Genomic DNA, 23,583 nt, shown 5'->3' on the forward strand with positions numbered 1-23,583 from the left:
CCTACCCACCAGACCTTTGAGTTTCTTTCCAGCTGTGAGATTGAATGGAGGTGTCCTCCCAGCTCTAAAACTCAGGCAGTTGTTATCCTACCAAGTAACAGCGGGGGAGGCACAGAGCCATCCTGGCAGGCACCCGGAAAAGCCACCAACATAGGCCCAGGAGACAGGTGGCCAGATCCAGGGACCCCACACCTCCCAGGAACGTGAACCCCCAACCTATCACTGCCTGTTTCCCCTGTCATGAAGAGCACGGGCCGGCCCTCAGCAAAATCTTGCTGAATTGACGACTTCCTTCTCCATCTTCCCTCTGCTACCAGTAAGCTTGTTACCATCTTTTTGCAAGGCACGTGTTTCAAACATAGATTTCAATTTTCTCTAGTCCCTGTACACATTTTTCCTGCCCTATTAGTTATCTGGACAGTACTTAGGTTATGAAATTCAAAGAGGTATTGGATGCCCTGTTTACTCTGGGAGCTGGTGGTCCCTGACAGGAGAGAGGGAGAGGGGAGAGACGGAGAGACCTTCCCCACCCTTCTCTCTGGACCTGGTCCTTCTCGCCCACCCCACCCCAGCCTCCTTCCCCAGCCCCCCTCCCCACCCCCACCACACACAGCTCTTTGGAAAAAGAGTAGGCTAAGGGGAGAAGAGTTTCCTTTTCAAGTTAAACAAGTCCGTATGAAGTTCCAGCAGAGAGATCTGGTGGAGAGACTGAGTTATTCTGGACCACTGAGGTGTGGGCAGGGAAAATGCTGATAACCTCAAGGTGAAGGAAGCATGTGATGGAGGGGAGCACAAAGCCAAGGGAAGGGAGAGCTGGGCTTGCACCCCAGGAAAATACACAGCCCTCCTACTGGAAGGTTCTGAGACAATGGAACAAACAGAGAATGGGGTTGATTCCACCTTGCCTGGAAACAGTCTGGACCCTGACTTTTTAGGAAACAGCTGGAGGTGAAGGCCAAGGGCAGCCTGAACACAGTCTCCCAGATGCAGGCGCAGGGCCATGATGACATGGGAGTGTGCACCCTCTAAAGGAGAGGGGGAAACAGATGATGGCACGGACTGAAATCCTCAGAGCTGGGGTTTCTTCACCAAAATGCAGTCGTTGCCATAGGTATGTCAGACCCTGAAGCAATTAGTGCATTCTCAAGTGCTAATCTGAGAGTCAAGGCTGCTCTTTCCTCAGCATCTCTCTTGCAGTGGGGAGTGGGGGGTGGGGGTGGGGGGGTGCAGACAGCCTGAACTTAAAGACAACCTAAACCCAGGCTTCCCCTCAGGCATAGCCTGCTTGTTCCTGCTTTTCCTGATGTTGTCAGAGTCAGTTCGTGCTCCTTCAATCCTGCATGAGCTCAGTGGGCTAGTCCCAGGGAGGAGGCTGGCCACCCCGCAGGCCTAGAGGAAGGGCCACTCACTCAAAACCTCTCTGACAACATCTCTCCCCAGCATCAGTGCCCATGTTTGTCATCTTGTGCAAGGACTCTTCAGACCACCTTCTAAGTAATCCCAGGACGCAGGTGATAAATATTTAAATTCTGCTCTGGGGTTTGATCTCATCATCTGAGTGGTATCTGGTGGCTTTCCAAGCTCTGTTCCTGACTGCCACCCTAAGGAATCCCAGACCGGCAACCAGGAACCTGACCTGGCAACATGTCCCCACCTGCTTCCAACAGACACTTTCCCCCTCCTTCCCTCAGCAACCACCTTTACAGGGCAAGAGGAGACGCCCGAGGGCTGGTACAAACCCAGGAGCATCCTCACCACCCAGGACTTCGCTGAGGCTCCCATCCTGGGGTGCTGCACACCCTCCCCCCACCCTCCTGTCTGGGGAGCCTCAGGTAAGGGCAGAAACATAGCCCCCTGCTGGCCCTGGGGAGGTCATAGGGCACTGTGGTCCCCGCTCTCAGCCTGACCGTTTAGAATCTGGGCTGAGGGGAATTTAAACCCAATTTCTTGCTAGTGGAGCTAGGAGAGCCCATCAAGTCCAGTAAGAAAAAAAATTACCTAAAAAGAAATAAAGCGCTTTACTCATACACACAAATACACACAGTGAACCCCACCCTTGGAGCCGGTAAGACATTCTGATCCTGGACCTGGCTGACGTTCGGGGCCTTCGGGCCTGAGCTTCCTGAAGACTGTGACCCTGGGGGTGGCACCAGCCCCATTAAGGGGTCCCAGAGGCCACACGACAGCTGCTCCCGTGCTCCAGGCAGACCAAGCGAAGCAGGCCAGCTTGGAGAGGGGAGGTTCCGTCCTCTAACGCGCCTCCCGGCACAGCCGGGTCCTCCCCACCCCACCCCCACTTCCGAGGCTGAGTGGGAAGGCCCCTCCATCCGCAGTCTCGGGGATCAGTTCACAGTCTGGGTTCCGGGGCCCGAGGCGGGGGCATGCGGAGCAATCCCTTCCTCGGCCGGCAGGTGGGCACCTGGGGTGACTGCAGCTGGGCCTCGTATCTATACCCCGATCTGCGCTTTAATCCAGTCCCGGAACACTGGGAGCCTCGTGTACACGCCGGGCTTGTTCCTCTGTGCGCAGCCCTCTCCCCAGCTCACCACGCCGGCTTGAAACATCCGCCCATCCTCCTCCGGGCTGGACAGGGGACCCCCGGAGTCGCCCTGCGGGGAAAGCAGGCCTTGGTACAGCGTGCCCCGACCCTGGTCGCCGCCTCCACCCCACGCCCACCATGCCAGCCCCGCCCACACCCGTCCCCGCTTATGCCCCCGCCCCCTGCGTCCCTGCCCCGCGCCCACCTGGCAGGCGTCCACACCACCGCTGAGGTAGCCCACGCAAATCATGCGTGGGGTTATCTGCTGCGGCAGCAGGTGCTCGCAAGTCGTCTGGTTGATGACCCGGATCTCGCCCTTCTGCAGGATCATAGCCCCCTGGCCTGCGGAGGAGCAAGGGCGGACATGGGCAGCTCGCCAAGCCAGGCCGCGGAGGCAGGACCCGGGTCCAGGGCTCGCGGAGCCGGGTGGGATGCTGTGCAGCCGGACACAGTGGTCAGGGTGTCCTGACCATTGGAGGGGGCGGGGCGGGGGGGGGTGTCAATCCTGGGAAGCCGTGTGGGAAAGGAAGGGACAGAAGGACAGCCACGAAGCCCCCGAATCCCACAGCAGTGCAGTTGCGAGCAGACCCTCGGCCCCCACTCACCTGCCTCCTGCGTGTGGCCCCAGCCGGTGACCCAGATGGCCTTGCCGGTGGGGAAGGTGTAGTCGGCCGCGGGCAGGCAGATGGGCCGGATGGTGGCGCTGTACTCCACCGGCCGGTCCAGCTGCAGCAGCGCGATGTCGTAGTCGAAGGTGAAGTCGTTGAAGAACGGGTGCTTGATGATGCGCTGCAGCCCGCGCTCCTGAACCCCCGGGGCGTTGCGCTTGCTCTGGTCATGCAGGCCCAGGAAGGCTGTCCACACACTGTGTTCCGAGTACCTGCAGGTGGCAGCGAGGGCCCGAGAGGGAGGCCTGAGCCAGGACTCCAGCCAGATGCCCTGCCCCAAGCCTGTGCCCACTCGGAGACCATGCTCAGAGGCCTCCCTCCCTGCTGCCCTCTCTCAATACACTCTTACCTCACTACTAAAAAGATCTCCCTTCTTATTAGTCTACCCTTCCTGCCAGGAGAGATTCTTGAGAGTCCCTTGGACAGCAAGGAGATCAAACTAATCAATCCCATAGGAAATCAACCCTGAATATTCACTAGAACGACTGATGCTGAAGCTGAAGCTCCAATACTTTGGCCACCTGATGCAAACAACCGACTCATTGGAAAAGACCCTGATGCTGGGAAAGATTCCGGGCAGGAGGAAAAGGGGACAACAGAGGATGAGGTGGTTGGATCAATCCAAGTACTTCTCTAGAGCAGAGGTACATATTTTAAGTACCAGATGAGCTGAAAAGTAGATGAACTTTGTCTCCCAGGTTTGTGGATGGTAGCAGAAGGATGCAGCAATTCTCACCATTGCACATAGGAGAACTGAACCCATAAGGACAAGACCCTGCTGTTGCTGGGAGACGATGCTGGCAGGCAGAGGTGGAAGAAGAGGAGAACTTGCTGGGAAGATCCCCTGGAAGAGGGCATAGCAACCCACTCCAGTGTGCTGGAGAATCCCCATGGACAGAGGGGCCTGGCGGCTACACTCCATAAGGCCTCAAAGAGTCAGACGTGTCTTAGTGACGAAACAATAAAAAACACCAACAAGGGAAATACGTTTATAATGGAGAAACCTGGTGGACATCACCCTAACCAAGTAATCAGACTTCTCTCCAAACTGTCCTCCATTGATGCGGACTTGTGTACTTCTTGAGGACACATCACCTGTGCAGCATTTCCTGACCAAAAAAATATTGAACCTAACTCTCCTCATGAAGCAACAACCAGGAAAATCCACATGGAGAGACGTTCTGCAGAACAGCAGCTGGGACTTTCAAAAATGCAATGCCATAAAAAAACAAAAATTAAAAGGCTGGGAGAGACTATTCTAGACTTAAAAGAGATTAGCATTGTAAAGCAACTATTCTCCAATTAAAAATAAATTTAAAAAAAAAATGACTAAAACAAAGCATATCCCTTGACTGGATCCTAGACTTTTTTAAAAACCTATAAATACCAGGAGAATTGAAGGAATCTGAAATCAGGCCATATGCCAGCTAACAGTGCTATGTCAGGGCGCTCGTTTCTGGGTGTTATAACTATGGTGGTGACGTGGGAGGATTTCCTTGTTCCCGGGGGACACCAGCGGCTGTACTTAGGACAGAAGTGCCACGATGGCTGCACTAACTGGGAAATGGCTCAGCCTTGGGTGTATGTGAACATCTCAGGAAGCACAGCTGAGATGTGACCCATGTGCTGGAGCCCACAGATGAGTACAGTGTCTGAGAGAAGGAATCTGAGAAGACTTTGGTGTCAGTCGGCAGAGAAGGCCTGGAACTTCCAGAAGGCAAAGAAGAGAAAAAGCAGCAGGGGGAAGAGACAAAGTGTGAAAGCCCCCACAAGGTCATGAAGAACGCTGGTCGTGCCGAGTCAGCTAGTGACTCTGCATGCTGCACCGTCACACGCACATCAGGCTAGATGGCAGACAGGGAAGGAATCAAGAAGGTCACGCATCAAGAGGTAACTCGGTGACAGGTTAGACAGCACAGCAGCACGAAACACCTGCAGTAAACCCTGGCCATTCCATTGAGACCTAAGCAGAGGTCGACCAGTCAGCCAGAACAAGCACTCTTCCAGAGGCTGACATGCTAAGTTATCTTATCCCTAGACACACCACCAAGGTGGTCATGGGCCACCGACTCTACCCAGCAGCCCGTGCTCTTGACACATGATGCTACCTCTCAGGAACAGCCTGGGGTCACCTGCTGACTTAGAAATGTGTGCAAAGTACCTGCACTTCAGGTCCTAGCGTACTTCACCCCTGCCTGTCCCTGCTCACAGCCCTGCCTTTACCTGGAAGGTCTGAGTCACCTGGTGCAGTGACAAACACCCTCACGTTTCAACACCAAACCGGACACCCTGCCCACACAGGCACTCCCTAGCAGTCACTCTCCCCAGCCTTCAGGAGAGCTCGAACGCCACACTCTGGGCCCTCGACAGCCTCTCCCCAGCTCTGTGCACGCATGTGTGCACATGTGTGTATGCGTGTACCCTGTCCGCCTACCCCGGGACATCTGGAAGAGCAGGGACCAAGTCTAATTCAGTCTTCCCAGGCCAGTGATAACAATGGGTGTTGAGTGCATTCACTGACAGAAGGAAGACTGCTGAGCAGGAGAAGAGGAAGGAAAAGGAAACGAGAAATGAAAAGATGAAGCAGGGGAACGAGGGCCCAGGGGCGGGTACTTCAGGAAGCACTTCCCAGCTCACTGGCTGATGGGGCTGCAAGGGGACTGCGGGAACCGAGGAGTGCGCAGTGCCCAGATCTTGGTTCCTTCTCAGGGGACTACCTAGCTCTGGGCCTGGGCCAGGAAAATACAAGATGAGCCTGGAGCACCAAGTAGTGTCAGCAGGGAGGCGGCTCAGAAGAACAGAAGAAGGGGGGACGTGTCAAAGGGAGCCGGGAGCCAGCCTGGAGAGTTCCCAGTGGCCAGCTCCAAAACAATCAAGTGACACCACTCAACATGATACCAGATTACAACCCAAAATACACACACAAGTCCCTGCACACAGAAATGGATGATTAAATAAACACACGGGAGAGAAGGGACAAATCCTCCTTACAGAACGACGCCAGACTGACTCACTTCCGAAGAATAGAGACCAGAAGGAGATCCAGGGAGGGAGGGGGGGAAACTGGCATCAGCCTCTGAACCAGATGACCAAGATGAGCATCACCAGTGATCAGCCACGGTGACATCATTTACCTGCTGATAAGACATGACTGTCTTCCCAACACTCGTGACCCCAGGCTAACCACGAGAACAACGTCAGCAGCCACTGGCCTTCAGATAGTCCAGGTCATGAAAAACACACAAAGACGACTGAGAAACCGTCCGGGACAGAGGAGACTGGGGAGACACGCAGCAGACACTGAGGGGGCACCTGGAAGGACTCTCGCTGCAGAAAGGACACTGGTATGAAATGCGTATGGTATGAAACGCTCGGAGGGCACCTGGGGTCAGGGGGCGGGAGTGGAGCCCTGGGGTAGCCCCGAGGCGAGTTTCTAGTACAGAACTGTGAGTTTCTCGGAGCTGACAAACGCAGCACGATAACATCAAGGGAAAGTATGTGTGGGGGGTGGTATAGTGAATTCTGTCCTGTCTTTGCAAGTTGTCCACATTCCAAAATGATAAGTTCATTCTAAACTTTCTTCAGTAGGCTCCCACCTCCCCGGGAAGAAAGCGGCTCACTTCTGCCCAGAGTGGTGTGGAGTGTGCTAGTGAGAAGACGGGCCACGTTTCACCCACCCAGCCAGGCCCAGCGACCACCACTGATCCCAAGCCCCCACAGGCCTCCAGTGACCTCTCCAGCACATTCACCAGTCAGGCCCCACCATCTGGACACAGGCCTACTTCCTGCTGCGGGCCCCGTCTGTCCCAAAAGTCCACGGTGCTCCTTCTGTCTCTTTGCAAAAGGGTGACCATGGCAGCCTGGGTCCCCTCCACCCGCAGCTGCCCAGGGCTGGAAGGCTGGTGGCTGGCAGGAAGGGCCTGAGGGAGGGGGGCCCCTCTAAGCCCTCAGTCTCACTCCTGCAGCCGATGGCCAGAGGGCCTGGGCGGGCTGGACTCAAGTCACAAAGAGCCCCAGCCCTGGGCCCCCTGCTCCCGCTAAGCTGCCCTGAGAGGCCAGCTCGGCCCAGTGATGTGCTTGGTGACCCTTCCCAGGGTGGGTGCAGGTCTGCACGGGCACCAGCATGGGCTCAGCGCTTCACTGTCACCCTCGTGTTTCCTTCTCACACCTCTCAGCCTACAAACTGCAGCATCACCATGAGCCCCCAGGAGCCCCAGGCTCAGAAAACTTGCCCATGGCAGCCTGGCAGCCTAGAGCTGGGCCGTGGATCTGAGGGCCCCAAGGCGGGGTCCCGCCCTGCAGACACTGACCGCTCAGGCTCAGGAATCCACACACCAGGGCTACAGTCTGGTTCTGCCGCTTAAGAGCTGTACAACCTCAGACAAATATCCTTACCTCTCTGATCCTCTGCTTCTATAAGATGGGCACATATGAGACCTGCCCGCCTGGCTTTTAGAAGAGGCACTGAGATCCCGAGGACAAGCAGGGGCATCCACGAAACACTCAGTGCTTCCGTTACCAAGCCCCACCCCTCCAGTCCTGCTCCTGCCTCACCTAGGCAGGCCTCACAGACACAGGGCCTTTCCACCTCAGGAAACACAAAGGGACCCCACTCAGCGCCCTGGAGAGGCCTTCCGGCTCCTGCCTGTGACCCACCTGAATCCTCTGTCATCGACGAAGCAATGTGCGGCAGATATCATCCAGCTGGGGGAGATGAGAGAGGCCCCGCACAAGTGGCCATGGCCCTGGGCGTGGAGGCTCACCTGCCAGGGCCACTCGCCTTGGTCTGAATTCTCACCTCCGACGACCCGGGACTGCCTGGTGAACGACCGCCGCCCACAGTCTGGGAGAGACAGAGGCAGGGGTCACCGGGTGGGAGCGGGGGCGGGGGCAGCCTGCTAGACCAGCCTCCCGGCCCCTCTCCCTGCCCCCGGACTCAAAACCCTCACTCCCCACCCCTGGACTCCTGCACAGGTGCCATCGTGGGCCTTCAGACCTCTGCTGGTTTGCTGAGATTTAATTTGGATGTCATTTACCTAGATATCCTCACTGGGTGCTGAAGGACACAGCTCTCAGAGACAAGAGCAATGGGTGACGGGAAGTCAGAACGGCCCAGCTCTGCACACATTGAACCTGTGGCCAGCGCTTCTGAAATATGCAAGGGGCTGCAAATACGGGCGCGGTGTGGACAGAACCCTGCCCAGGGCTCCAGGAGCTGTGCTCTCTCTCCTCCAGGTAACACAGAGAAACCTGGCCTTGCCCCCATGGCCAGGTCTGCAAAGCAGGGGTCAGCCCAGCACCACAGCCTGGCCACAGAGGCCTGACATACTAGCTGCCCTGGGCCCTGCCTCTAGGATCAGAGCTGCCGGTGAGGCAGTGCCTGGGTGACAGTCAGCAAAGTCGTCCTTTCCTCCAGGCAGACACATCCTTTCCCGGGGGCAGAGCTGGGTGAGTGAGGCCCTGGCGTGATTTCTGCCTCTGTATGTGCCTTGCTCAGTGAACAACCTGCACAGCTGTACGCAGCAGCCCTGCTCACCACAGTCCTTCTCATCCGAGCCATCAGTGCAGTCCTCGTTCCCGTCACACTGGGGGTTGCTCTTGTCCACACAGAGCCCGTTGAGGCAGCGGTGGGTGTGTTCAGTGCAGGGGACGGCTTTCCCTGCCCGAGAAGGAGGACACAGGGGAGGCAATCCACTTATCTGAGGCACCCGACCTGATGCTCACCCACCTGTCGCCCCTCTCTTGGGCCTGTCCCACCCACCCACACTGACACCCACTCTCCTCCCGGGCCTTCTGCACGATTCTCTCCCAGCTGACACCCTTTCTCATCATGTTCCACGTTGCGTGACCGTGGGAGGCGGGCCCCTGCCTCACCGTCTTGGCACTTGGCCTCATCGGACCCGTCGCCACAGTCGTCCTTCCTGTCACACTGCTGGCTCTGAGGGAGGCACTTCCCGTTGCCGCACTTGAAGGTATTAGGCGGGCAGCCTGGGGAGCACAAGGACTCAGCAGAGGCTCGAGGGCCAGCAGAGAGGCCACGGGGAGCTGGGCAGCGATCCCCGCCCGGACCCCGGCCACACTTACTGCAGCCCTCCTCGTCGCTGCCGTCCTCACAGTCCTTCACAGAGTCACAGACCCAGAACAGGGGCTTGCAGAACTTGTCCCTGCATGTGAACTGGTAGGTGGCGTTGCACTCTGCAGGGGCGGGGAGGCAGATGCCAGGCTCACTCAGTACTCAGTCACTCCCACGGCCCTGGGGATCCCATCCCGCCCGGTCATGGAGGCTGATTCAGCACCATGGGCTGCAAAGGACAGGAACGACTCCCACCCCCACCTCGGGCCTTCCCGCTTGGTCGCAGGCAGAAGCCGGGCACAGAGAGGGCAGAGGACACCAGGGGACTCACTGCAGTCGAGCTCATCGCTGTAGTCAGTGCAGTCGGCCCAGCCGTCACAGCGAAGTTCCTTCCGGATACACCGCCCCGTGTTACACATGAAACTGCCTGGGCACGCTGCAGGCAGAGGGTAGGCCTGAAGTCCACAGCCACCCCCATCACCTCCACTACAGGCTTCCCGACCTTGCAGCCAGCCACACTGGGCACCAGAGACCTCCCAGCCCAGCCCCCAGTAGAGAGGAGTGAGGCTGCAGCTGGGGGTCTCTAGGCCTACTGAGCTGTGGCAAGGGGTTCCTACAACCAGTGGGATGGCTGGAGGGGGTGGGAAAGGCACTGGTTGCGGTCCCTCCTGGCCCCCATGACCAATCCCTGGGAGGCCCTGTGCAGAGCAGAGAGAGGCCGGCGGGCGTGCACCGATTTCTACAGCCCCGTGTCCTTGGCCGGCCATGACCCCAAGCACCAGGCTCCCGATTGGCAACCTGGAGCAGCAGCCACTCGGCAGACAGATGATATGCGTGTCCTCCCCCAGGCACCAGGAATCGCTGGATCTCCTTAATTCTAAGGTGTTTCCACACTTGAACGTTTCTGAGACTAGGATGTGTCTGACAACTGATGTCATCGGGCAGATGACAAACTGAGAGAAACCTGTTTCCCTTTCTCTGCACAAGTAGCTTTGTCACTTATCAAAAGGGTTTGCTCATCTAATTACACTTTGGGTGGTGAGCCATGCAGCTGAATGTGAACTTAAATTTGGATGCTTGTGTGCAGTTAAACGGAGAAGGAAATGGCAACCCACTCCAGTGTTCTTGCCTGGAGAATCCCAGGGACGGAGAGGGGGGAGCCTGGCGGGCTGCCGTCTATGGGGTCACACAGAGTTGGACACGACTGAAGTGACTTAGCAGCAGCAGCAGTGCAGTTAAAGTGTCTTCCTAAAGGTTATTCTATAATGTGTTATTGTTTACTAGCTAAGTTGTGTTCGACTCTGCGACTACATGGACTGCAGCCTGCCAGGCTCCTCTTCCCACGGGATTTCCCAGGCACAAATATCGCAGTGGGTTGCCATTTTCTTCTCCAAGGGATCTTCTCAGACCAGGGATTGAACCTGTTATCTCTTGCATTGGCAGTTTCTTGACCACTGGTAGCCACCTGGGAAGCCCTATTCTATGATACAAGGTTGAAACAAACAAAAAGATCCCACTGTGGACAGAGAAGAACTGATATTCACAGCAGACAGTGAAATTAAATGCATGGAAACAGTTGAGATCTCTTCAGTAGAGATCTCAATTTTCAGAGCTAGGAGTGGTTCATGCGATGATCCATGCCCCAGTGCGCTCTGTCTCAAAAGCATGCTATTCATCTGAGAGCCGCTAAAAGGCCAGGGACAAGCAGATTCTCAAAGTGGTGCAGAGCCAAAGGGACAGTGACCCAAAGGCACTTTGAGTTCCCCGGCCTGAGGGGCTGCTCCCAGGGACCTAAGGGCACTGTTGGCTCTTTTTCCCTCAAAAAGCTACTGCAGTGACTGAGATGCAGCCTACGAGCTCTGGCGGCTCAGCGTCAGAGATGCTAATGAGATGCAGAATAGACGGCCAATCTCAGGTCGGCCCTCCAGCCAGGCCCCGCTTCCTGATCGCGACACTCACGGTCACGGGCATCGAAGGACAGGAACTCCGCCAGGAATCCGGTGTCGGTGTAGGACTGGTCCGAGTGGAAGTGGACAGTGATCTTGTTGCTCCTGCTACTGGCGACAAACTGCGGCCTCTCTCCGCAGTACCTGGGGGCGGCGGGCAGCTGAGCAGAGGAAGAAGACTCACCTGGGGCTGGGGCACCCCCACTCGCCCTCACCCGACACTCACTTCTCCCCGTTGATCTCCACGTAGTCCTTGGTGCAGGAGCCCACGGGGACATTGGGCTCCTGCAGGAAGAAGGCTTTGAAGCGCACCTTCACGTTTTTGTTGTCGGGCACCTGCGGAGAGAGATGCTGCTGTGGGCCTGGCTCTGCACAGCCTCCCTCTTTCCTGAGCTGGTGGGGAATGGGGGGGTTCTTCCCGCCCGCCCGCCTGCAGGGCAGTGAGGACACGGCAGGAGGGATCTGGAAGGAAGACCTTCCCGACTCGCCAGCAGCAGCACACACTGTGGTGTTCTAAAGAAGGCCGGGCAGTTCTCCCACATCACTGACTGGATGGCGCGCGTTTCCAGCCATCCAGTGAGCGTGTCCTCCTCTGCACAGCACTCACTGTCCCCACAGCTCCTCCAGGAGGCCCCAGAGCCAGCCCATCCCGGGGCTGGGTCCCTCCAGCAGGCACCGGCCACAGGACGGGGGGTTGGGCTTGGGTCTGAAGACGCTGCTTCGGAAACTGCCCCGCCCACAGCCTCCACACACACCCCTTGGGAGTGGCCGAAGGTGCTCATCGCCCTCTCTCCTGCCTCCCTGGAGCACGCCCAACCCCTTCCTCTCCTCCCCCATCTACCCCCCAACCAACTTCTCTAACCCCCCACAGCTCACAACTCCCACCTCGATGTGCCAGGTACAGTTGATGTTGGGCGGGTAGTGGCCTGGATAGTAGGGGCTGTTAAATGTCCCCTGGGCTGCCCGCAAGTAGCCTCCACAGCCTGGAAGGAAAGGCAGAGAGACACACGTGACGACTGAGGTCCCAGGAGGGCAAGGGGCCCCAAGGAGCCGGCCGGCCTCCCTCAAGCCTGGGCACCAGACGCCCACAGCTCAGGAGGGCCTGAGCTTCAAACCCCATGGCCCCGAGGCCTGTCCCCGCCTGGGCCGCCCCTTACTGCTCATCCGGGGCAGCTGGAAGAACACAGCCTCGAAGCCGGGGTGCCTGCGCTCGGTGCTGGTCACCAGCGTGATGAGCAGGACGTTCTGGGAGGAGAGGAAGGTCAGGTTGTAGGAGGGAGGGTAGGTCCCACACAGCCTGCGGGGCAGAAGGGGAAGTGTTATGGGAGCCACAGAACCTCAGCAGAGGGGTCGAGGGTGGGGTCCCCCCACCGTGGGGTCCGCCCCCACCCTCGACCCGCCATTTAAGTAAAGATCTCCTCATAAGACTGTCTTTGTTTATAAACAACTCAGAAACACTGAATGCCTAACAAAAGAGGGCTCGCTAAACAAACTATGGGCCAAATAATTGCAGCAGCAGTTAACAGCATCAACTGTTAACACTAACACTAGGAATATGCCAGGCACCATCCTTACTGCTTCTATATCCATTAACTCGGGTATTCATCACAACCATTAAATACTATTATCCCCATTTTACAGATAAGGAAACAGAGGTGAAATAGGTTAAATAGCTTGCCCACGACTACACAGCTGGTAAGTGGCAGGACTAAACGAAAAACAACCCATAGAATGGGAGACAATATTGGCAGGTGATACAACCCGCAAGGGATTAATCTGCAAAATATACAAACAGCTCATGCAGCTCAATATCAAAAAAAAAAATTTTTTTTAAATGGGCAAAATATCTAAATAGACATTCCTCCAAAGAAGACATAACACATGGCCAAAAATCACATGAAAGGATACTCAACACAGCTAAATATTCGAGAAATGAAAATCAAAGCTACAGTGAGGTATCACACTGGTCAGAATGGCCATCATCAAAAAGTCTACAAACAAGAAACACTGGAGAAGGTATGGAGAAAAGAATCCTTCCTACACTATTGGTGGGAATGTAAATTGGTGCAGCTACTATGGAAACAGTATGGAGGCCTTAAATAAACAAAAATAGAGCTACCACATGACCCAGCAATCTCACTCCTGGGCAAATGTCCAGAAAAGATGAAAACCATAATTTGAAAAGATACATGCAAGTGAAAGTTCGTAGCAGCACTATATCCAGTAGCCACAGTGTGGAAGCAACCCAAATATCCATTGACAGGTGAACGGATAAGGAAGACGTGGTATGTACATACAATGGAGTATTTACTCAGCCACAAAAAAGAACGAAATAATGCCATTTCCAGCAACATGGACCTAGAGATCATCATACTAAGTGAAGTCAATCAGACAAACAAAAATACCCTATGATATCACTTATACGTTGAATCTAAAAACAATTATACAGATGAACTTATTTATAAAACAGAGACTCCCAGATACAGAAAACAAACTTCTGGTTACCAAAGGGGGAAGGGAGGGAGGGATAAATTAAGAGGTTGGGATTAACAGATACACAGCACTATATATAAAGTAATCAACGAGGACCTACTGAACAGCACAGGGAACTCTACTTGATACCCTGTAATAACCTACATAGGAAAATAATCTGAAAAAAGCATAGATATAGATATGCATAACTGAACCACTTTGCTGTACACCTGAAACTAACACAATACTGTAATAAATCAACTGCACTCCAACATAAAAAATATTTTTAAAATTTTTAAATGAGTGAATAAGTCAATGAAGGAAAAAATCTCTGCCCACCAAAAAAGAGCAGCAGGACTGAATTTCAGACTCGTCACTTGGGCACCGGAGCCCTCACTGCTAATAAATATGGCATATGAGCTGACCGACACCACCACCATTAACAGTGACACAGATATGCCACTCATCTGGGAGGGCCATCATTACACGCTTCATCTTTACAGAGCAGACAATGCAACCAAGTGTGCCACATAATCCCACTTTTAAATAAATACACAAATATACACATAGCAAAAAAAACCCTGCAGGAAGGTACAACACACATTTAACAGTGACCATTTCCAGAAGGTAAGATGATGAGTGGTGTCTGTCCTCTCTGTGCACATCTGTTCTACCCTCTGCCTCTCAGGACCAGGTATTTATTGGTCATACAGACGATCAGTTACAGAAAGAGAAAGAAACCCAGCATGAAAGCGGTGTTTAGATAGAAGTCCTGGCTGCAAAGCTGTGGCAGCAGATAGCTCTCTCTGGGTTTCGGCCTGAAGTTTAGTACCTTATTAATCACAAAACATCTGTCCAGCTCATTTCTATAGACAACAATCGAAGGCTCCGGTCCACTGAGTCCAAGGTGGCGGGGGGAGCTGAATGGAGGCAGTTCACCCCTACCTGCAGGCTCTGATTCACCTCAGCACCCCCTAGCAGGTGCATTATGCCTTTTTTTTTTAACTTTTAAAAATAATTTATTTCATTCATTTTTGGCTGCGCTAGGCCTCCGTTGCTTCTCTTGGGCTTTCTCTGGTTTTGGAGAGCGGGAGCTACTCCTTAGTCGTGGCGCACAGGCTTCTCATCGCAGCGGCTTCTCTGCGGCAGAGCACGGGCTCTAGGGCGCATGGGTTTCTGCAGCTGCAGCATGTGGGCTCAGTACTTGTGACTCCTGGGCTCCAGAGCACAGGCTCAATAATTGTGGTGCACAGGTTTAGCTGCTCTGCAGCACGTGGTATCTTCCCAGACCAAGGATCGAGCCCTAGTCTCCTGCATTTGCAGATGGATTCTTTACCACTGACCCACCAGGAAAGCCTCCATGCCTTCTCTTAACTGAAGCGTAGTTGATATACAGCATACAGCAAGGTGTTATACATATATATTTTTTCCTTTGGATTCTTTTCCATTATAGGTCATTATAAGATATTTAATATAGTTCCCTGTGCTTATATAGGGGGCTTCCCTGGTGGCTCAGAGGTTAAAGTGTCTGCCTGCAATGCGGGAGACCTAGGTTCGATCCCTGGGTTGGGAAGATCCCCTGAAGAAGGAAATGGCAACCCACTCCAGTATTCTTGCCTGGAGAATCCCATGGTCAGAGGAGCCTGGTGGGCTACAGTCCACGGGGTCGCAAAGAGTCAGACAGGACTGAGCGACTTCACTTTCACGTTCACTTTTGTGCTTATATATTTATATACAGTGATGTGTATCTTATGCCTTTTTCCTTCCTATAATTCTGATGTTCTGACCCCTGGGGGCTTGCTAACCCTGGAGAGGTAGCCTTCCCCCCTCTTTCCCCAGGGCTAGTCAATCCCTTGAGACAGTAAAGACTTAGGCAAGACTTTTACATGCAGACTAACCGGAGCCCACACCCCAAACACCTTCTCTGTGGGGCTCATCTGCTGGAGACCACTCTCTACCTCCCCTAATTGCCCAGCTACCAGTCTAGTGGAGGCGGCCCCAGGCTACGGAGCCCGCTGGAGTTATTCAAACCAACCCGTCCTAAGGTGTAACTCTGCCTTGCCTTTCCTGCAGAATCCACACAAAGGCTCTTATCCACATTATCCTCCAGGCCCCTCTGCCTCCTGAACAACCCTGGTGCCTCCCTCTGTGGCCCTGTGTGGCTCCTCCTCTCAGCAACTAACTGTCAGCTTGTGAGTAACAAACTGTTTTTTCAACAGCAGTCATCTCCCATTTGTAGGCCTCGGCATCACTGAGCAACAGTAAAACCTTCATGCACAATAGCAAGGGTGGGGGGCTGGGGGTGGCGGGGGCGGGACTTCCCTGGTGGTCCAGCGGTTAGGACTTGGCATTTTCACTGCCATGGCCTGGGTTCAATCCCTGGTTGGGGAACTAAAATCCTGCAAGCCTTATGGTGTGGCCAAAAATAAAAAAGAGAGAAAAAAAAAATACAGTAGTAGGCAGCACCTTCACGGTGGCAGGTAAAGGACAGATAAAGGAGCACCCTGCTCACCAGCATCTAGGGACCCGTGGGCCTCCAGCACCCTTGCCAAGGCTGATGGTCACCTCTAGATGCTCCCTGCAGCTCACGCTGAGGACCACGCCACCCCTGCTCTGTGATGCCGGCAACTCGGCCGTGGCCTGAAGTTCCAGCCTCCACAGTGGTCATTCCGGAGGCTCAGCCCACCGCCCACCTCCACTCGCCCGGGACACTCACTGCACCACAGCCCGGGGTTCCACGGGGCTCAGGGTGTCATACACCGTGACCAGGTCACTGCCACGTTCATCGCAGGTGGCAACATCGAAGCTGCGGAAGGTGAGGCTCAGCACGGAGTCAGCGTCCCCCCGCAGCGTCCACTGGCAGCGGGCGTGAGATGGGTAGGGGCTGTCAGGGAAGCCGGGCGTGCTGAAGCGGATGGGCTCGCTGCCCTGGGCATGCAGGGCAAAGCTGCAGCTATCTGTGTGGGGCAAGAGGACACGGGGCAGAACTGGGCAGGAGAGCCACCATGACCCCCGCCCACAGGGGTGCAGCCAGGCCTGGCCCCTCTGAGGCGCCCCCGGCTGCTCTGGACCTAGGAGAGGCCGGGAAGGGAGTTTGCCTCTCAGGACCAGGTATTTATTGGTTGTACAGACGATCAGTTAGAGAAAGAGAAAGAAACCCAGTATGAAAGAAACCCAGCATGAAAGGGCAGAAGGATGTGCTGGCCATCACCACGTGTGACTTTGGGGGACCCCCTTGACTGAGCGGGCATTTGGCCACATTGCTTCCCTTCTCCTTCGGGAAGAGGGCAGATACTTACTGTCCTGGGTGTTCTGTATTATTCTGGGGTCACTGGCTGAAGAACAAGAGGGAGAAGAAAGCACTCACTCATGCAGTCCATTTCCTCATTCCCCTAGAGGGAAGTGCCCGGCCAGCTCGCAGTCTCCTCTGCCAGGCACTGACTCCAGGAGAGCTGAGGCCCCCACACCAGCCCAGGAGCAGGCCGTGCTCCAGGCTGGACAAACGCCCACCCCCGGTGCCCCCTGCACTCACGGAAGGCCACCACCGAGGTCATCACGAAGGAGCTCACGGAACGGGCTCGGGGTGGCACTGTGACCATGCGCTTCTCCGCCATGGCCTGCTCAGCTTCCTTCACCAGGTGCTTGGGGATGTCAAACTCTGACCAGTAGTAGGCAATGACGCTGCCCTCGCTGGGGAGAGAGGGCCGAGCCTGAGACGCTGGGCTCCAGACCTTCCTGGGTGCCCGGTGAAGACGGGGCAGGATTAAGAGCCTCCCGGCTGGAGGAGACGCTCACCAAGAGACCTTCTCCAGGCCGGTCCCCCCATGCCGCCCTAGGCTCCTGTATGCCCACCCACCTCCTGACCCCTGAGCCAGAGGCCTGGGCCCTTGACTCTCATAGTCTCACACCCAACCAGACTTGCTGGGGTTGCAGCTCAGGCTCAGGTGTGAGAGAAAGCCTGGAGTGGAGTGTGGGTTCTCCCTCTAGCCTGGGCACACTGAGTGACAGCTCGAGTCTGCTTCCTGAACTTGAAAGGGGCTGACGGTGCTGCCTGCCATGCTGCCTCCATAAAAGATTAAACGAGGCTAGCAAATCTAAAGTACTTTCCGGATAAAGTCAGAAGAAGGATTGGCGGGCATCCTGGCTCTTCAAGCAGGACCTCATGGCCTCATCATCCCGGCGGACCCCACACCCTGCCTGCCCCCCACAGCGGCCCCCCTCCCGGCAGCCCTCCCAGCACCCACCTGAAGGCAGTCACAGTCGACGTCTTGTGGTAGGGGCCCAGGACAGGGATCCCGCTGTATAAGAACTTCAGCTAAGGGAAGGAGAGGAGGCTGACGGCGGGCCAGAGAGCGCCAAGGACCTCGGCCCCCAGCCCAGGCCGCTCCCTCCCTCCTGGGACCTGGGCCCCGTTCCCAGGTCCTGGAGAGCCCCCGTCACACGTCTGGGGGCAGCAGGGGCCTCCTTTCTGCCGGGCGGAGGTGGGGATACCAGAGCCGACAGCAGCACCGGGGGGCAGGGACTCACCGCCTCCTTCACCTTCTTGGCCAGGTTTGCAAACTCAGTGGAGTTGGAGTTCTCGTAGGCATCCAGGAAGTTCTCGTTCCGGACACTCAGGTAGCCGTTGAAGATCTTCTGGACTCGCACATTCCGGTCTGCGAGAGACCCGGGGAGGACGGTGGTCGGACAGAGGGACATACGCCCTCCAGTGCCCGCACCAGCCCAGCTGCCCTCAGCCACCTAGGGAGCCCACCCCCGGTGGCCCTGCCATCTCCTCTCCCTCCCCCGAACCGTATCCTCCGTCCACCCCGAGGAGGGTCACTCACCCTGGAAGTGCCACGCCAGGAGCCCTGCCAGGAGGGACAGCGCCAGGAAGGCGGCCAGCACGGCCACCAGCACCACCCACCGCCGCGGGCCGCCCTTCTCCACCTTACTGCTATTGTTGGCCGGCAAGAACTCCACGCCTTCCTCACAGCCATTCATATTCTGCACAGAGAAGCCAGTGCACTGCCCGTCAGAACCCCTGGCTCTGCAGCCTGCCGGCCCCGCTGGGGAAGGACATGTCCAGGCTCTCAGGTCCAGCTACGTGAGAAAAACCAGGAGAACCGAACAGTGGCCTCCCCTCCAGGCATCCACAGGCACGCACTGCCTGAGAACTGTGAGTGTAAATAAAATGAAACAAGCAGCCCGTGTGAGCTCAGTCAGTTGAGACTGTCACCTCCATGAGTCACCTCGGATGTAGGAGGAGGGTCAGGTGTGGGGAGAGCCGGCCCAGCCCAGGGATAACCTCCTCAGCACCTCCGGGCAAGCTGCACTGTACACCCTGACCCCAATCCTTGCTCCACCAGTGTGTAACCAGCCAGAAGTAAAAAGGCAGTAACCTGGGCATCTCTGCAGTGCCACGGCAGGACAAGTCTCTGCCTTGAGCCTGAAGTCTCCCAGCCCAGGACACCATGGTGAGCTGAGAAGGCCAGGTCTCTACTGGAATCCATCCATGTCCATGCTCAGACCCAAGAGCATGAAAAACAAACGAAACTTCCAACAAACAGGATGGAGGGGGGTGGGGGTGGCTCCAGGAATAGGGGGCACAAGTATGGACAGGAAGGTGGGGTGTCTGCAGCATGCAATGGCAGGTAGGCAAACTCATCCGCCTACAGCACACACTCTTATCTGCCGCCCTAATCCCTGGGGAGGAGCTGTGCCCTTTCAGAGTTAACTACCTCATACCCACTCCAACAGGGCTTGCCATAAAAGCAAAAGCCCCACCCCAAATTCCACAGAGGTGCCCGTTTACCAGACGTGGCTGTTTTGGTGTGAACCTCAGATTTGTACTTGAGCTGACATTTCCTGGTTTGTCACATTCAGACATTCTCACACAGCTTACTCACTGCTGTGAGAGCTTGTCCCCACGCCTGCCACATTTGGGTATCTGTATCTCGAATTTTAGTTTCCTAATGGATTATATTTGTGACTTCATCTAATATCAAACCCAGACATACACCCCATAGCTAACCCCACCATGATCATCGTACTACAATACATAAACAGATCAAACCAACACATCGTACACCTCAAAATTACATCTCAAAATGAAATAAAATTCTAAAAACAAAAAAGAAGCACACCCCAGAGTCAACCACTTAAGATGTTTCCAACCTGCTTGTTCTGGAATTTGTCTCCATATTTCTGAATAATACGCCAATACCACCAACTCGATTCATCTATAAAATATAATCAGCTGACTTATAGTACGGTAATCGGTGATTGCAGCCATGAAATTAAAAGGTGCTTACTCCTTGGGAGGAAAGGAATATGCCAACCTAGATGGCATATTCAAAAGCAGAGACATTACTTTGCCAACAAAGGTCCGTCTAGTCAAGGCTATGGTTTTTCCAGTAGTCATATATGGATGTGAGAGTTGGATTGTGAAGAAAGCTGAGCACCGAAGAACTGGTGCTTTTGAACTGTGGTTTTGGAGAAGACTCTTGAGAGTCCCTTGGACTGCAAGCAGATACAACCAGTCCATTCTAAAGGAGATCAGTCCTGGGTGTTCTTTGGAAGGAATGATGCTTCAGCTGAAACTCCAGTACTTTGGCCACCTCATGCGAAGAGTTGACTCATTGGAAAAGACTCTGATGTTGGGAGGGATTGGGGGCAGGAGGAGAAGGGGACGACAGAGGATGAGATGGCTGGATGGCATCACTGACTCGATGGACGTGAGTTTGAGTGAACTCCGGGAGTTGGTGATGGGCAGGGAGGCCTGGCGTGCTGCGATTCACGGGGTCACAAAGAGTCGGACACGATTGAGCGACTGAACTGAACTGAATGTGTATTTCAAAGTCCTTCCTTCTGTCTTCCACCCATCTTCCCAAAAGATACAGGGCTAAAGTTAAAAAATACATTATGTCCATACTCTATGTTTTTATTATTAATCTTGAGAATATTGTTCCCTATAGTTTCCTTCCCACTGCAATTGATTTATTTCTCCTGCTGTGAATATTCATTTACTCAGGTTTTTTTGTTTTTTCCACATATATCTAAGTCTTTCCATACAATCTAAGTGCTCTGTAACGTTCTTCTCACCTTCCACATATAAAGTCTGTCGAAGAACCTCTCATTTCATTTTCTTCCTGGAGGCACTCTGTCCTTTCCCGTAGCTGCTGTCTGGAACTTCCCCCACCACCGTGACCCTGGGGAGTTCCTGAATTCAACTTCCTGTTGGGTGGGTAATATCCCCAACCAGGAATTGATCCCAGGGTCATGGCAGTGAAAGCATTGAGTCCTAACCACTGGACTACCAGGGAACTTCCAATTCCCTCTTGCATTAAAACCCCTATTTCCTGGATTCCATGTCTTCACCTCTGTTGGCTCACTTCATTTCGGTGGACACATACTTCAGTAGTTTCTAGAGAGGGACATTTCTTGCAACTTTGCATGTTTCAGAAGGACCTTAACTCTGTACTCGTGTTTGTTACTGTCTGGGCTGGGTATAATTCAAATAATTTTCATTTAGAATTTTAAAGTCCCCAATGTTCTACAGCTTTTAATTTTGCTTTGCAGAAATAAGATAATAGTACAAATCCATCATTTTTTATTCGTAATTTGTTGTCTTTCTCTGAAAATCCTGAGGAAGTGCTTGGAACTGGGTCTTTCAACTTCACAACACTGAGCTCTCCATCCGCCCTTTGAGCTTGGAAAGTCTTATCTTTCAGTCTGGCAAAGTTTCCTGCATTATTTTAGATTATGTCCTCCCCTTTATCTTCTCTTTTCTGTTTCTGTAAGTCCTACTATATGGATCCTTTATTTATCCTTTCTCTGCTACTATTATCCATCTTGATTTTTAATCTATTTTTTCATTTCTGCTATCAAAACTTTCATCTCCAAAAGTTCTGTCTTGTTCTCTGACTTTTGGATGCAAAAATCTTCTCATCCTGATATTTCTATTGAGTAACTTTTCTCAATAGAGAAACTGCTATTGATTTTCTCTTTTGTGTTGAAGGCTTTCCTTAAATGCCTGAGAATATGAGGCTATTTGCTCAAATTCAGGAATGAAGTCCTAAAGGTTGTTTGGAAGTTCTGTGGACATGGCCGGCCAGAGGCGGCTTCACTTTGGGCCACAATTCAGTGACTAGCCAGACACTTTATTGGACACTCCCTAGGATACTGCTAGGCTGTGTAGATCTTTTCTATGGGATGGCTTGGTTACTGCAGAAAATGATTTTCTAGTCTCCAGGATGGGATAATTTAAACCTAGCCACTAGCATTCAGAACATGGGAGAGAAGAGACCTATAACTGTTTTTGCCTTCACTGCAGCCCTCTGGCTCCCAGTGTCCTCGAGTCTGGAGAAATCAATTTCCCATCCCTTCTATGGGATGTGTGGATAGGAGCATTTTTATTTGGAGTGGAGGTGGGGCTCTGGAGATTTCTAATAATGCCCTTCCCTGTCTCACCTCTATCTTCTATAAATACCTGAGCCCCATTCCTGAGTCTGGCAGCGGACGTGATAGAGAAATTCTACAAGAATATTTCCAAGCATTAAAGAGAGTCGTATCTCTTCAAAGGGCTCAATGAATAATGAGAAAGATAAATGAAAAAGCACACATAACAAAATACATCATGATGAAGTTTCAGAACACCGAGGTTTAAAAGCATATCCTCTACTGCATGATATGACCGACAAGGGCCTCATTTCCAGAATATACGAACAGCTCATACAACCTAGTAACAAAAAACAAACACCTCAATCGAAAAATGGGTAGAAGACCTAACCACCCATTTCAAAGAAGACATACAGATGACCAACAGGCACATGAGACGATGCTCAACCTAGATAATTATTAGAGAAATGCAAATCAAAACTACAGTGAGGTATCACAGGTATTCACTGGTCAGAATGGCCATCATCAAAAATTCTACAAATAATAAACGCTGAACAAGGTGTGGAGAAAGGGGAACCCTCTTACTGTTGGTGGGAATGTAAACTGGTTCAGCCACTGTTGAAAACAGTATGGAGGTTCTTCAAAACACTAAAAACAGAGTTGCCATGTGATCTAGCAACCCCAAGCCTGGGCCTATATCTGAACAAAACTGTAACTCAAAAAGATACATGTTCCCCTATGTTCCGGGCAGCACTATTCACAATAGCCAAGATATTGAAACGACCTAAATGTTGACCAAAGATGAATGGATAAAGAAGATGTGGTATATTTATACAATGGAATATTTCTCGGCCATAAAAAAGAATGAAATATCGTCATTTGCAGCAACATGGATGAACCTAGGGATTATCATACCGAGGGAAGTAAGTCAGACGAAGACAAATACCATATGATATCACGTATATGTGGAATCTAAAAATTGATACAAATGAATCAAGCAAAATTTCATGGTCATGGGTTGGAAGACTCAAGATAGTTAAGATGTCTTATTTGCCTCAGCTGCCTACAGCATCAGCACTATCTTGATCAAAACCTCAGCAGGCTGTTGACAGAAATTGATGAGCTGCTTCTGAAATTCTTATGCAACAAGCTCTGAAAAAGAACAAAACTGAAGGACTTACATCACCTTATCTTGAGATTTACTGCAAAGACAACAAATTTTTTTTTTAAGTCATGCATTTCATTTCCAACAGTGACTGTGATTCTTAGATGGTTCTTTTTTTAACCATAGCCTTTTTGATTCTATGAATTCACCACCTTCTTGTTCTTTCTTAGGATACCAACTTGATTGTTTTTATATGATCTTCAGAATCATGTCTTTGCCCGTCTAGGTTGCAGGTTTGCTTTAAATGTCCAAAGGTCTTTGGTTGTCTAATAATACTGGAAAATGAAAAAAGAGTAAGGCTTTATCTAGACTCTGAGCAAACTGTGTGTCTATGTCTATAT

The 23,583-nt window shown here is 53.1% G+C and overlaps 1 protein-coding gene and 1 non-coding gene across 5 annotated transcripts in view; one reads left to right on the plus strand and one right to left on the minus strand.

Annotated features, from left to right (window-relative positions):
• Positions 1-1,994: 1,994 nt before the first annotated feature.
• The window catches only part of ST14 (ST14 transmembrane serine protease matriptase), a 38,090-nt gene continuing 16,501 nt past the window's right edge, over positions 1,995-23,583 (minus strand). For 3 of the 4 annotated variants that reach the window (XM_070365114.1, XM_070365115.1, XM_005887529.3), the window contains 18 exons: positions 18,525-18,684; positions 18,226-18,353; positions 17,943-18,013; positions 17,231-17,388; positions 16,998-17,033; positions 16,415-16,655; positions 12,384-12,523; positions 12,112-12,209; positions 11,453-11,562; positions 11,240-11,370; positions 9,612-9,716; positions 9,292-9,402; positions 9,082-9,195; positions 8,744-8,866; positions 7,864-8,050; positions 3,145-3,419; positions 2,745-2,881; positions 1,995-2,609 (listed from right to left, as the gene is read on the minus strand). In XM_070365114.1, coding sequence (XP_070221215.1) covers positions 2,448-2,609; positions 2,745-2,881; positions 3,145-3,419; positions 7,864-8,050; positions 8,744-8,866; positions 9,082-9,195; positions 9,292-9,402; positions 9,612-9,716; positions 11,240-11,370; positions 11,453-11,562; positions 12,112-12,209; positions 12,384-12,523; positions 16,415-16,655; positions 16,998-17,033; positions 17,231-17,388; positions 17,943-18,013; positions 18,226-18,353; positions 18,525-18,684 — 2,487 coding nt within the window. In that variant the 3' untranslated portion in view covers positions 1,995-2,447. Of the gene's footprint in view, positions 2,610-2,744; positions 2,882-3,144; positions 3,420-7,863; positions 8,051-8,743; positions 8,867-9,081; positions 9,196-9,291; positions 9,403-9,611; positions 9,717-11,239; positions 11,371-11,452; positions 11,563-12,111; positions 12,210-12,383; positions 12,524-16,414; positions 16,656-16,997; positions 17,034-17,230; positions 17,389-17,942; positions 18,014-18,225; positions 18,354-18,524; positions 18,781-23,583 lie in introns of all 4 variants that reach the window. The other variant, XM_070365113.1, reaches the window with a different exon arrangement.
• TRNAE-UUC (transfer RNA glutamic acid (anticodon UUC)) lies at positions 16,018-16,089 on the plus strand. The gene has a single exon. It is a non-coding gene; the product is annotated as a tRNA-Glu (tRNA).

The sequence above is a fragment of the Bos mutus genome, chromosome 29 (assembly GCF_027580195.1).
Source record: "Bos mutus isolate GX-2022 chromosome 29, NWIPB_WYAK_1.1, whole genome shotgun sequence".
NCBI classification, from domain to species: domain Eukaryota; kingdom Metazoa; phylum Chordata; class Mammalia; order Artiodactyla; family Bovidae; genus Bos; species Bos mutus.